This window comes from Zerene cesonia, chromosome 1 (assembly GCF_012273895.1).
Source record: "Zerene cesonia ecotype Mississippi chromosome 1, Zerene_cesonia_1.1, whole genome shotgun sequence".
Classification (NCBI taxonomy): domain Eukaryota; kingdom Metazoa; phylum Arthropoda; class Insecta; order Lepidoptera; family Pieridae; genus Zerene; species Zerene cesonia.
Window position 1 is genome coordinate 9,915,053 of NC_052102.1, and position 13,523 is coordinate 9,928,575.

The 13,523-nt window shown below is 33.0% G+C and overlaps 2 protein-coding genes across 2 annotated transcripts in view; both read right to left on the reverse strand.

Annotated features, from left to right (window-relative positions):
• LOC119829732 (endonuclease/exonuclease/phosphatase family domain-containing protein 1-like) overlaps positions 1 to 8,620 on the reverse strand; it is a 28,178-nt gene extending 19,558 nt beyond the window's left edge. Inside the window, exons 1-4 of the mRNA XM_038352386.1 lie at positions 8,105 to 8,620; positions 7,284 to 7,968; positions 6,520 to 6,669; positions 391 to 551 (exon numbers count right to left, since the gene is read on the reverse strand). Of these exons, the coding sequence (XP_038208314.1) occupies positions 391 to 551; positions 6,520 to 6,669; positions 7,284 to 7,968; positions 8,105 to 8,399 (1,291 nt within the window). The 5' untranslated portion in view covers positions 8,400 to 8,620. The remainder of the gene's footprint in view (positions 1 to 390; positions 552 to 6,519; positions 6,670 to 7,283; positions 7,969 to 8,104) is intronic.
• Positions 8,621 to 13,288: 4,668 nt separating this feature from the next.
• LOC119837797 (cytoplasmic dynein 1 light intermediate chain 2) overlaps positions 13,289 to 13,523 on the reverse strand; it is a 10,974-nt gene continuing 10,739 nt past the window's right edge. The window contains exon 8 of the mRNA XM_038363598.1: positions 13,289 to 13,430. Within this exon, the coding sequence (XP_038219526.1) occupies positions 13,289 to 13,430 (142 nt within the window). The remainder of the gene's footprint in view (positions 13,431 to 13,523) is intronic.

Below are 13,523 nucleotides of genomic sequence, written 5' to 3' on the forward strand. Positions count from 1 at the left end.
CACTATACATACGTATAATGTATAAGTAGCTGCTGTTCAGTATCGAGTATGAAGAAAAAACATTTTTTTTTTTTTCGCGGTTACTTTTTGTATTTTTGTATGTATGTTCAAACATTTGCGTGGATGATACTTTCCATTGTTCTACGTACAGGTATAACTTAAGACATAGGGTTCTCTCTATGATAAAACGTTCATAATCACGAAAACTCACATAAATATGCTTATACTATGAATATATGAAGGTATGTCTGAGTTAATGTCAATAATTATAGAAGTATGTTGTGTTGGCGCTTCGCCTGATGGTAAGTGAACACTTTTGCAATTGCCTCTGCGTATGCGCTGCCCGCCTTTAATGGGCAACGAATATAGAAAGATAAAATGTCCACCAACCTTGACTACAACTGACGAGCCTCTCGCTGCTCGCGTCAGCCAGCAGCCCCATTAGCCTCTTCACCTCCCCGGCCTCCACCACCAGGTGCAGCTGGTCCACCGCCACGTCCTCTATCGTGATCGTCTTGTTACAGTTCTCGTAGATGAAGCCCAGCGATTGGCTGCAAGAGACTAAGGCTTGAGGATCGCGTAGTGATCTATTTATACTATATTAGAAAGAGGAAACTTGTATGTTTGTAACGTTTTCACGCAAAAACTACTGGACCGATTTGAAAAATTCTTTCACCATCGGAAAGCTTTAGCTTCACTGAGTGACATACGCTATATATGTACCACGGGCGAAGCCGGGGCGTACAGCGGTGGAATTATGGTGGCTGGATGGGTGGAATATTATAGAGGTGAGGTTTGTTTGGTTGAACGTGCTAATCTCGGGAACCAGTAAGGTTCGAATTTGTGTTAAGACTAGAGAGAGAAAAATCAGTGTCAATTTCAGTGTTTGTTAAAAACACAAAACTTTACTATTGAATGGAATTTTTAAGTGGTTTGAATTCATTAACTACATTTCTTAATAGCAAGACTGAGAAGCCCTTCAGGGGGTGGGGGTCATCATAGTAATTTATACATAAGTTTTTCTTTCAGTTACTACATTTTTACCTCAGCTAAAAGGCCGAGAAGCCTTTTACGAGTATATATTAAAGAGAGAAATATATCGTTAGTGAAATTTAAATTACAAAAAACCCAGTGCCCATTTTGTTGCTATCGGCCATCTTGAAATTGAAATTTGACATAGTCTATGGCAGCACCGCCCTGTTGCGATTGCTGTCAGACTTACACTAAATATAAATAGGACCTCATGGCAGGCACCAGATTTGAAAACAAAAAATAAAGTTATGAGGTAACAAACACAAAAAATACAGTCGAATTAATGACCTCTTCTTTTCTGAGGTCGGTTGAAAAAATGACTTAAAATTAACCTTTTCGATCATGTTCGCTAATCTCATGTGCGCGCTTGGTAAACCCAACGAGTGGCAAAATGTTAATCCCTTTGTTAGGAATAAAAAAGATCTGTATAAATGTATAAGAAAATCTAGGGAACTGCTAGACGGATTTGAAAAATTCTTTGATATGTACGTGATCCTTGTGTGCTATATATATGTATATTATTTTATATAACGCGGGTAAAGCCGGGGCGGACCGCTAGGCTGTTATAAAATCTAATAAAAAAGTATATATGGCAAGCGGAAGGAAGTTGTCTGACTAATTTAACTAGCAACACATTTTGAGAAAGTGTTTTTAAATATTATAAATGACAAATATAATAAAAAAACTGTGTAACGACTGTAATAAAATAAACCCGCCAACGTGCATGCTGCTGTCATAAACACGTGAAATTGCGAATGGTGGAGAAACTAAAATATTTCTATTCTATAAAAATATTCAAACTCAAATATTTCTATTTCATAAAAAACAATTACACCAGGGAAATGGGGAAAGGTTTCACTATATAATTAACCTAAAATGGGACTATATGACAATAATACATCGGGTATTATTTTCACAAACATAAAAAGAAATCGCTGTCAATCGTATGAAGACTGACTGAGTTATCGAGTAACACAGAGAACGAAATATACAGCCGAATTGTGAACCCACTTCGTTTTTGGGGCGTCCGCGTATACGATAGAGAAAGGTTTCAATCGTTACATTTTTTTTTAAGGCGGTCGAATGTTGATGAAAGAAATTTGATCGAAAACAATTTTTTATAATAATCGATATATGCACAATAATAGGATATAATCCTATCCTACTAATATTATAAATGCGAAAGTTTGTAAGGATGTGTGTGTGTGTTTGTTGCTCTTTCACGCAAAAACTACTGAACCGATTGTAATGAAATTTAGTACGTAGACAGCTGGACAACTGGAATAACATATAGGCAACTTTTTATCCCGATATTCCTACGAGATACGGACTTACGCGGGTGAAACCGCGCGGCGCAGCTAGTTATTAATAAACTACAAAAAAAAACTTATCGATATTCATATATGTATATCATTTACATAAATATATATAAAAATGCTATGCTTTTCATTTGCTTATGTTTTAAGCATAAACTAGAGGTCCGCCATGGGTCCGCCCGTGGTACGTTTCTCTCGCCATAAGAACCTTCCATGCGGCTAAACAAAAACTTAAAAAAAAAGTTGTATTGGTCGAGCCGTTCTCGAGTTTTACGCTTAGCAACACGTATCACGGTTAATTATTATATCGGCAAATTATTTGATTCGATTTGCCCCCACATTACCTATAACGTCTTACATAATATCGCTTCATCATAAAAGATCGCTGGCCTCGACCAAGACTGCGAGATAACGACTCATATATTTACTAGGCGATGATTTAGAAGAAAGAAACAATACTTATATCATTTGCGAAATACGTCGATACGGATTTCGTACGTCGAATGAAAATGAACTTAAATTCAAAATCGGCCCAACTTCGCCCGTGGTACACATATAGCCTACTAGCTGTGCCCCGCTGTTTCATCCGCGTAAGTCCGTATCCCGTAGGAATATCGGGATAAAAAGTTTCCCATATGTTATTCCAGTTGTTCATCTAACTACGTACCAAATTTCATTGCAATCGGTCCTGTAGTTTTTGCGTGAAAGAGCAGCAAACACACACACATCCTTACAAACTGTCGCTCAGTGATGATGCAACTTTCTAATAGTGAAAGAATTTTTGAAATCGGTCCAGTGGTTTTTGTGTGAAAACAACGCAAACATACCTACAAATACACAAGTTTCCTCGTTTTTATAATATTAGTACAGAAATTTTAAAACATAGTATTTTAGATTGAAAAATAGTTCATACATTTAACCATAATACAAAACAATTTTTATTAGGACTATCTATAGTCTATACTGATCATATAACTTGAAGTGTTTATTTGAACGCGCTATTCAAAGAAATAAAATAAAATAAGGATTTTTTGTGAATTAATCAATTATTTCATTGAGATAAAACATCTTCATGATTAAGCTTTTAAATATACAACATTAATTAATCTAGTGCTATGATTATACACGTGACGTAGAAAATAAATTCTTGGAGCGATTCCGTCGCGACTGGCTCAATGCTTTTTATTTTCATTGGCAAGCGCCAAACAAATCTCTCTGTTTACAAATACTATAATGTATGTCTGTTTGTCATGTTGAGTTTTTATTAAATACCAACAACATATATCTACAGATAAATAAGATTTAATGAGATTTATCTGTATGTTACACGTATATCTATGGATCTACTGGATTGAATTTCATCAGTCCTTCACTGCCTTTAGTATAAATAAAAGGTTTAATTTTGAAAAACAGGGATATCCGCAAGTATATCGTGTTATTTTAAACAGATTTCTAGCTTTGTGTGTTTGTTGAAGGTTATCTTCAGAATCACTAATCCGATATGTAAATACTTAAAAGAAAGCTACTTTATTCGCGGAGTGTTAAAGCCTATTTTCAATCGACTTCAAATAAGGAGGAAATTCACAATTCGACTGTTTTTATTGAGTATGATTTTGATGACTATTTTTTTATTTGAAAGCTGGTGTCTTCTATATGGTCCCATTTACATTTGGATTTCTATGAAAACAGTTTCGTTTTCGTTAAAAATAATAATTTTATCTTACTTCAACTCAGTCGAGGGGGCAAGTATAAAGCACTCAGGTACAAGTCTAGCAAGCGAACCCGCGTTCGCAGCTAGTAGTGCACACAAAAAGTCGCCTTACACTGGGTTAACAACCCGACCTTGTGGTATCAAAACCGTTGCGTTAACCCGTTTCGTGTTTTCATAGCGTTATGAAATAAACACCACTAAAATATTCATAAAGAACTAACTACGAACTGAATTTATGTCGAGTGCGCTAGATTTATGCCGGCTCTTTCACGAACTAATTATGTGCTTTGAGAATTAAACAATAGGATATCATCATCATCATCATCATCATCATTCATCCATCCAGTCGACAACAACATCATCATCATCATCATCATCATCATTCATCCAGCCAGTCGACAACAACATCATCATCATCATCATCATCATCATTAGTCTATACTTGTTCCCACTGCAGGGACACAGGCCTGCTATGGGGGTTTAGGCTACGGCACGCTCTTAGATCGAACAAATAGCAATAATCAGCAAACAATTTTGCGTTTACAAATTTCCATTTAAACACAATTTCGATTGTTTCAATTCGGTATGTTGCTATGATTATACGAATACTTCGAGGCTGTAACATTGCAGGATAGTATTCAACCGACTTCAAAAAAAAAGGTTATAAATTTGACTGCATTTTTTTGGGGTTTGATCCTCAGATTTGAAGATGGCAGAGGCACCGAAAATTATGAGACGCATTAAAATTTGCTCTTTTTCTAACAATTAGATTGTGCTTTGGTTTTTATATTACAAAAAAAATATTTATTTTATCAATTATCAACTATATATCGCTAATGATGGACTTTTTCTTCACAAAATTTTGGATAACGTTCCAAAAACATCTATACTATCTTAGGTCATTCAAAATTCGATTTGCATATAGTAAGACGTAATTATAAATAATCGATCTAAAAAAGCTACATTTATAAAAAAAAGTAATTCATGTGAACATCTCAAATTTCTCTATACAAACTTAACACGTCATATCTTTAAAAATGTGTTAAGGAGATACCATTTTACAAATTAGAGTATTATAATGATAACGAACAATTAACTGGTGTGTCCTCGCATCGCAAAAGACAATGCGCGGTCAGTAAAATGGAGCGAGACATAAGGAAAATAGTCGTGACATTGGTTTTATGTCACTTTATTGTGGTCTGTTTTTGTATTGATTTTAAATACGCTTATAGAAACGGGAATGTGAGCTTTCACAGTGTATAAATAGAGGTTAATTTTGATTAATCGATGGCAAGACTCGTGGAACAGGTGGTCTAGTTGTTGTGAAATTATTTTTTTTTTTCAAGCTTCTGAATATAAAGAGTATTGGTAGCGTATACAACCTTGATTTTAAGTGGGTCTCTTTTACTGTGTCCATTACTTCTTATAGAAATAATAAGCGTGTTGTATTTAACGAACATTTTAAGAAAACAGCGATTAGGTATATAGTGTTTAGGCACGTCAACGGTGTGTACTAGTCTTAATTAATAGTTATATTATACTTGATGTACTTTATTAAATACACCGATCCTGTGTTCACCTGTTGGTGAACCTAAATCAAATATAAAAACAAAACAAATCCACAAATAGTGGCACATACATAAGTAGTTGTGATATTAACGAATTGGATTGACATTAATGTATGTCAATATGAGACTTCAGATCATGTAGACATGGAAATCGGTAGTCGGAAAGATAAACGCTTGCTTACAACAACAAAATGAGTTTAACTCTATTTTAAGCATCGGTTTACATGGATGATTAATCATTGAGGCTCTAAAAATAACCTGACAGTAGGAGGTAGATAGTGAGGGTGTGAATTTTCAACTGACTACCTCCATAACACAATGTTATATCTTAGATATTATATATAATAGCATTAAATATATAATAATTTAAAATATATATAATAGCATTAAACACACATTTTTAATGCAGTCTCTGTATAATTTATTAACGTTTGAATTGAATCTCTCTGTTTAATAATCTTATACCAGTGATTCTCAAAAATTTTTTTGTTGCGGCACATATTTAACGATTTCAAAATTTGGCGGCACACAAAAAAAAGATAAAAATTATTTACATTTAAAATTTAAATATACGAAATAAACTGACATATACTACAATAATAACTACACGTTTATTAAGGGATTAATTAAAATAGTTTATCATTTTAATTATATAATGTAATAATATTAACACTATTATATATTTGCAAAATTTGCGGAACAGTGGTTGATAATCACTGCCATATACATAAATATAAATAACCCTACTAGTCACTTCTCTAGTTGCATTTGTAAGTTCTATAAAAAAAAAACAAAGAAAAAATTTACGACGTAATTTGATCATTTATTTATTTCCATTACATCTCAGAAAAAACAAGCTTCGTAACCCATTTTTCTATCTATATGTACTCACCATTCTGTATTCTGTGGTATACAATACTCCCAATTCTGGCTATTACTTCTCCACTCCCTAACCCTCCTCAGGGTTGGTGCATTCAACTCCTCACACAGCACTTTAACAGCCTCTACTTCCTGTATATCTTGTATCGCTATTATGGACAACCTGTGCGAATTAATTAGATTTGTAGTAAATAAATATATAGTTGACATTATTGTATTGCTATTGGGTCGACAGTTTTCTCTGTTCCATGTATGTAGATATGTTCGGAAAATGTTTAAAAATGAAAAGTAAAATTACAGAACGAATAGAATAACGCTTTTTTAACTAAAATTTCTCACACATCATCATCATCAATTTATGTTAGAAACTCATGAATCGTTTTTTATAGAAACTATCATATCTGATATTATTCTCTTAATATCTTTTACATAGATGGGTAATTAGTTTAATAAAGTTGTCATGTCATTGGCATGTTTAAAGTAGTATTGTAAGGGTTAAGAATTCTGACCCGTCTGACATCTGATTACACAATCACTAATAAAATGTTAATTCATTCATATAAAATATGTTCTCACATACACAAAAAATACATACAGACAAACACAGATTCTCATCTTTTTCATATTTGGAAGTTGGATTAACAATAATTAAAACCCATTACAAATGATAATTAATAAAACTGCAGATTAAATTGATAAAAACGCTAATTAGTGATATATCTATAGTTATTAGAGCAATTTATAGATGTTATCAAAAAAAGATAACCTGTTGCTTACTTGTTTTCTAATATTGTCCGACACACAACCTCCCTGACACCAGGGTTTATCACTTTATCCCTCGTCAGCTGGTGGATATTCCATGAAGCGAGTCGGCAACACCTAACACCATCCCGTTCGTACATGAAAACTTCCTCTACAACTGGTCTGTGTGAATAAGCTGAGAGTAAATCTAATATATCATTCACTGGTGCTGCGGCAAATCCATTCGGCAATGTAAGAGGGAATTTTGCAGGCATTGAAAAACTCTTTCTGCATGGTGTTGTTGGTGTTTTTAATTCATTACTCATTAAAGAGCCATTTAAGGACACATCCGTCCATCCATTTACATGGCCGTTGGTTAAGTGTTGTTCACTCTCACACTTCCTTGGTTCTAAGCTCAAGTGAGCCTTCACAGCACTTAGTCGGATAACATCTATTCCTCTTACTTTAATTAAATCATCTAATGACTTAAATGGACCTTTCTTATTCCTATAATCGACTATATTAGCTGCTATTTCTTGGTTCAAGCCAGGTACACACTGTAGTTGAAACACACTTGATGAGTTCACTGAGCATAACTTATTATCTGATAATAATCTAAAGCTATCAAGTGAGTGTGTACATGAACTAGCCCTAGACACCTGTTTTCTAATGTTTGTACATATTTCTGGTCTTAGTGTATCCAGTTTTTCAGCACCTATACCTAAAATATAAATTAAAGATGTGACATATTTTCAAATGTACTTTAGAAAGTATTTTGGGGAGTTTTGTTTCTACACATAACGAAGACAATATTCAAATTATCCATATATAAACAAAGGCATTAGTAACACTGTTACCTGATACTAAGGCAAGGTCGTCGACTCGTTTGAAGCGACCGATCATCTGTCGATGTCTGACAATTTCCCGCGCTAGCTGCCTGTTTACACCTGGCAGCGTCATCAGCTGCTCCTCGGTCGCTGTATTTATATTCATCAGCTCAGGATACTCTTCAGACGGCGGCAAACTGAATGTGTGACTTAAACTGGATTTGTTCAGTTTCGACCGTCGCACAAATCCGCGAAAGGATTTCCGGCTGCCCTTACTCCTAACAGAGCTTGGACTCTGCCCCATGTCGATACTTGTCACTTGCATTAAATACCTAACATCACACCACAATTTCACTAGGTATTAATTGTTAGAACTATTATTAGATTAGGATTAGAAAAGCGCGCACTTTCACTGCACATCCATGTATACTTCAAAAAATAAACTTGTTTCTATCTAAAAGACAGAATAACAAGTAAGATTTATTTTCGTATTTAATTAAAAACGTAAATAATTATATTACATCCATCTCCATGCAGTCAAATCACGACAATGGGAAATAAAAATCAAAATGCAATAAACGTCAAACTCCTGTCAATTGTTGTCAACTTTGACGCTGGCATATTTTTTCTTCAGTTACAGAGCATCTATATAAATGTTTTAAAAATGTAGGAGAAAAATGCAAATTTCATAAAAAAATATTTTAACATAAAAACAATAATTTCATAGTAGTTCATGTTGTACAAAAAGCAGAAAGCGCACTCACTTATCTATATATATAAAATTCTCGTGTCACAGTTTTCGTTGCCATACTCCTCCGAAACGGCTTGACGGATTTTGATGAAATTTTTTGTGCTTATCCGGTATCTATGAGAATCGGCCAACATCTATTTTTCATCCCCCTAAATGATAAGAGCAAGGCAGAACAGCGTTTGCAGGGTGCAGCTAGTTTTGTTATATAATCCCTACGTTCGTGAATCTTCATCATAGTAATTGCTAGTATAGTATTATGTTAGTTTAATTTTTAGTTTTATAGCATTGAAATGCTTTATAAATGAGAAATGTTGAAAGAATAGAAAAAATTTGATCACGAGGCAGGATTCGAACCTGCGTAGCAACGCCTAGCCTCTCGGCCACCCGTGATCCTGCCACAGTAATCGAATTTCTTCTACTCTTTCGGTTTCATGTGCCTATATGGTTTACCGTCTGGCCACACAGTTCTATTACAAAGACCATATTATTATTAAATATAAAATTTTTCATCAAAGCCGGACTCGCATAAGCACTTGAAAATATGTAAATTTAACTAGGTATTTACTTTAAGGAAGACAGGAATGGGAAAAAATAAAAACTCATATTTCGTGCTATTTTATTTTTCAAAATAATTAATAATTATTACATAATTCATCTGTACAATAGCAGCAAAGCTGTGTAGACAATAAACATACACATTCTTCACTTCGTAAATAATATTTTACGGAGTTGAGTGTAGCTACTTCGAATGTATTTACCTTATACATTAGAAAGAGACAACATAATAATTGAGCGTTAATCTGTGTTGCCTTATTGTATTTTTTTTAATAAATCTTTACGCCTTGCACGACAAAATTCAGGCCATGTTTTGTAACATGAATACCACATTTATTACTTTCTATGGTAATACAATTTAATAAATATTAATTAAAATGTTAACCATTAAAAATACATATTCTACAACTTAAGATTAAAATGCCAAAACAATGATTTAGTTCGTTAGTTATAAATACATACTTTTCAGCACGAAATGAAATAATACATAAGTTGGTATTAATTTGTTAATTTTATTAACTTTTGGTGAAATTTATAAAAACATAGATGGAAGAATTGTCGAATGTATTGATTGTATATATTGTTCAAAACAACAGTTGAATAGTTATGAAAAATTAGCAGTATAAATTTGAAATAAGAACAAATATTATTGTGCTAGAATACTTAGTTGAGAAATATCACCGCAGGAATAAAAATTGCCTATAATATAACGTTACCAAACAAATTATTTAATTGAACTTTTTTTTAGAATGTTATGTGGCTAAAATAGTAAATATTAAGACTATTTTAATAAAATATCACAGAAAATGTAAACGCAGGTATGAAATTTATTACAAAATAATACGAAACTGATAATGACTAGTACATGAAAGAAGATTAAAAAATATTTGAACATAACAACAAAAAAAAAACCTAAACTTTATTATGTTGTCATAATTATTTAGATTTCCACCAATAAAGAAGTGAATACAGACTTTCAAAGATACTATATTATGTTGCAGTGATTTGAAAAATACGTATAAGCCGCCTACATTAATAAAATTACACATTCAGAATAAGTTTATACTTTCAATCACTATAAGTAAATAACACTAATAAGTCATATTGATAATGCGCTTAGCCACCTAACATTATAACCCCGTTATAAAAATAGACAATGATTAACCTTCATCCCTTGTACAATATATTCGTATCAAAACCATCAAAATCTCGTCACGTTCACATACAAAAGACAGAATTATTTTCAATTCGAACTGCGGAATATATGAATCAGCGAGAGGAAGCGGGATGGCAAGCGATAAATCGCCGTTGTGAGAGCGAGAGCGCATGTTATAGACACCTTTCCAATTGTTTCGCGTCTTATATTGTCAATTTTAATACTTGGATAAAATTGGATCACTACTTAGTACCTTAATTTCATTCTCTTGTCTATGCTGTCGTTGCGATCTATTTAAGTAATTCAATAGTTATTTAACGTTGTCACGAGTCGCTGTATTTCGAAAAACTAAACTTGAAGCTTGAATACTTTCTATAAGATATGATTTAATCTATGGTCATTCTCGTCAAGTTCGATTTAAAAATATTTCTATAGTCTATACCATCGACAGTATTTTAGCTAAGCGTTAAATACGCATTTAAGTATATCAGCTAATTTAAAGATTAGTAGTCTACGTGAATACTTATTAGGAATTATTTGATTCAGAAAGCTACGTGGTAATTCGCTAATTAATAGAGGTTAAGTACCCTTACAACCCTCTCATACTCGCTAAATTTCGAATTAAACAAAAACACGAATCGTACATAATAGTGACCTTTAAAGTTCAGTATCAAGAGAGCACACGGGCAAGAAAACACAAAATGAAACTCCGTATTTTATTCAATCATTTACTATAATAATAAGCACCAAACCATGTTTGGAATGTTTTGTATTGCACCAAACATAAACCAATCTTTAAGTTACATCATATAAATAGTACATCACTATATAAAATGGAGGTTCGAAATAAATAGATTTGGTTGCGAAACAATAAAGGCCACCATTAGAATTAAAGTACAGCCGTCCCACGATTGAGAGAGCTTGTGATGCGTGAGCAACAAATTTCATCACGCCATTTTTACTGACACCGATTATATTTTCATTACAACACCACAGCTCGACTCAATACATAAGACAAATAGTATTCAAATCAACTAATTTACAAATAAACGTTTTACAATTTCACTACATAACATTATTATGAGCAAAACAAAACTAATACAAAATTACCACCGTTTGATGGAAAACAACTGCCCTTGTCGTATTTTCGATAACTCTAATATTTTTGTATTTTTAATTTTATTATATTATACACAGATAAAGTTAATATAATAAAAAGCGACTTAAACATAGCATTAAAGGTGAGCAATTGTTATCCATCAAACACTAAATAAATACCATCACACAAAATGATCGTTACTTGAGCCGTACATGTTACAAGTCTATATTGTCACGTGTGATCTGTGTCAATAATGGATCAAATCAAATTATTAAGAATCACATAATTTATTCTATATTACGATATGCATTACACAATGTTCCTTTATTCGCAAGTAAAACGTTAAAAAATTTGCAATTCAATTTAATATGCAATTATTAAATCGAGTTGTGAAAAAAAAAATAAAGATTACTTTCAACGTATAAAACTTGTAACAAGCACTGGCCGCATGGTTTGTACAACAGTGACTTCATTGTGCAAAACATCTTTTCAACTTTCCCAACTACAATATCGAACTTTACACTTTCTGTACGAATCAAATATATAACTTTTTATCATCGATATTTTCCGATAAGAGTTACATACTTGCAAATGGTATACAGTGGGACCGTTGCAGTCGGGTACCAGTCTTCATAGAAGATCACGTCTCATGGAATTCGATATGGTTTTGTACTGCACCATTTATCACATAGTATTCCATTCGGTTTTAATTAATAGACATGTATAATTGATGTAGTTTATACTGTGTTTGATAGGTATGTCGTGAACAGAAGTCTTTAAGGGGTGAATATTTACTATTTATTTGTTCTGGCATGTTGAAACAATGAATTAAATAAATTTCATCAATGTTTTACTCAAATCTCAGGCTGTGAAATAGTCTTGTCCAGTACTTTCTGATACATATATTACACTCAAATTTAATAAGAATTGTCATATGTTTAATGTATATTATATTCCTGCTTACATGTCAACGCAAGTAAATTATACCTTAATACATGGTAGCCTTTTCGCGAGTTTGAATAATTAAAAAAAAAAACAATACTAAATAATCTCAATAACAAAGAATATACTCAGGTTAGTTCAAACCCCCCAATTTTTATGATAAATTCGTTAAAATTCAAATAGAAGTTGTTTCTTTTTCTAAAATACGGGAAGGGGAGGGGGGCATTTCGTTTACAAACTTCACTTAATATATAAATCAATATATATATACAGAAGATTCAGTACAAAACCACACTAATCTCTACATCATAATCTTATTCGACGCTGACCGTTTCGTTTCTTGCGTTACACCTATCATTATAAATTATCTTTCACTTCAAACATGAGGCTATCTATATAAATACTTATAATATCATAAAACAAGTGTTACACAGAAAATTAAATAGGTCTCTCCCGTCCACTGCACTAAACCGTACAAAGGAACTATCTCCCACGACTCCTGGTTCTATGGACTCATTCTTATACATATGAAGTACTTCATTATAAAATTTATAAGCTGAAATTCAAGCTAAGTAACATTAGAAAAGGGAACGGAATCGGTATGAAAAATTCTCACTCGTAAAAAAATCTTGCGGGTAGTTTCCGATACTGATCGATCAATATTGCGGGTAGTTCGACAAACGGTATGGGAGCATTCGAAATAATATTATATCACATACAAAACTGCCTTCGGGGAGTGATTCGAAGTATGGAAAATAGTCCTACATAGCCGCCGTTCCTCGAAACATTGAAGCGAAAGGTTCCGCCGCCGCGCCGCGACTCGCCCTGGTGAGTACACTTGCCGCACTTCTGCCTGCAATGAACAATTAAACTGGATTAAACTACATTGAAATTTGCATTATAAATAAAAGAATAGTCCTTTTGTGTGTTTCTGAGATTACAATTA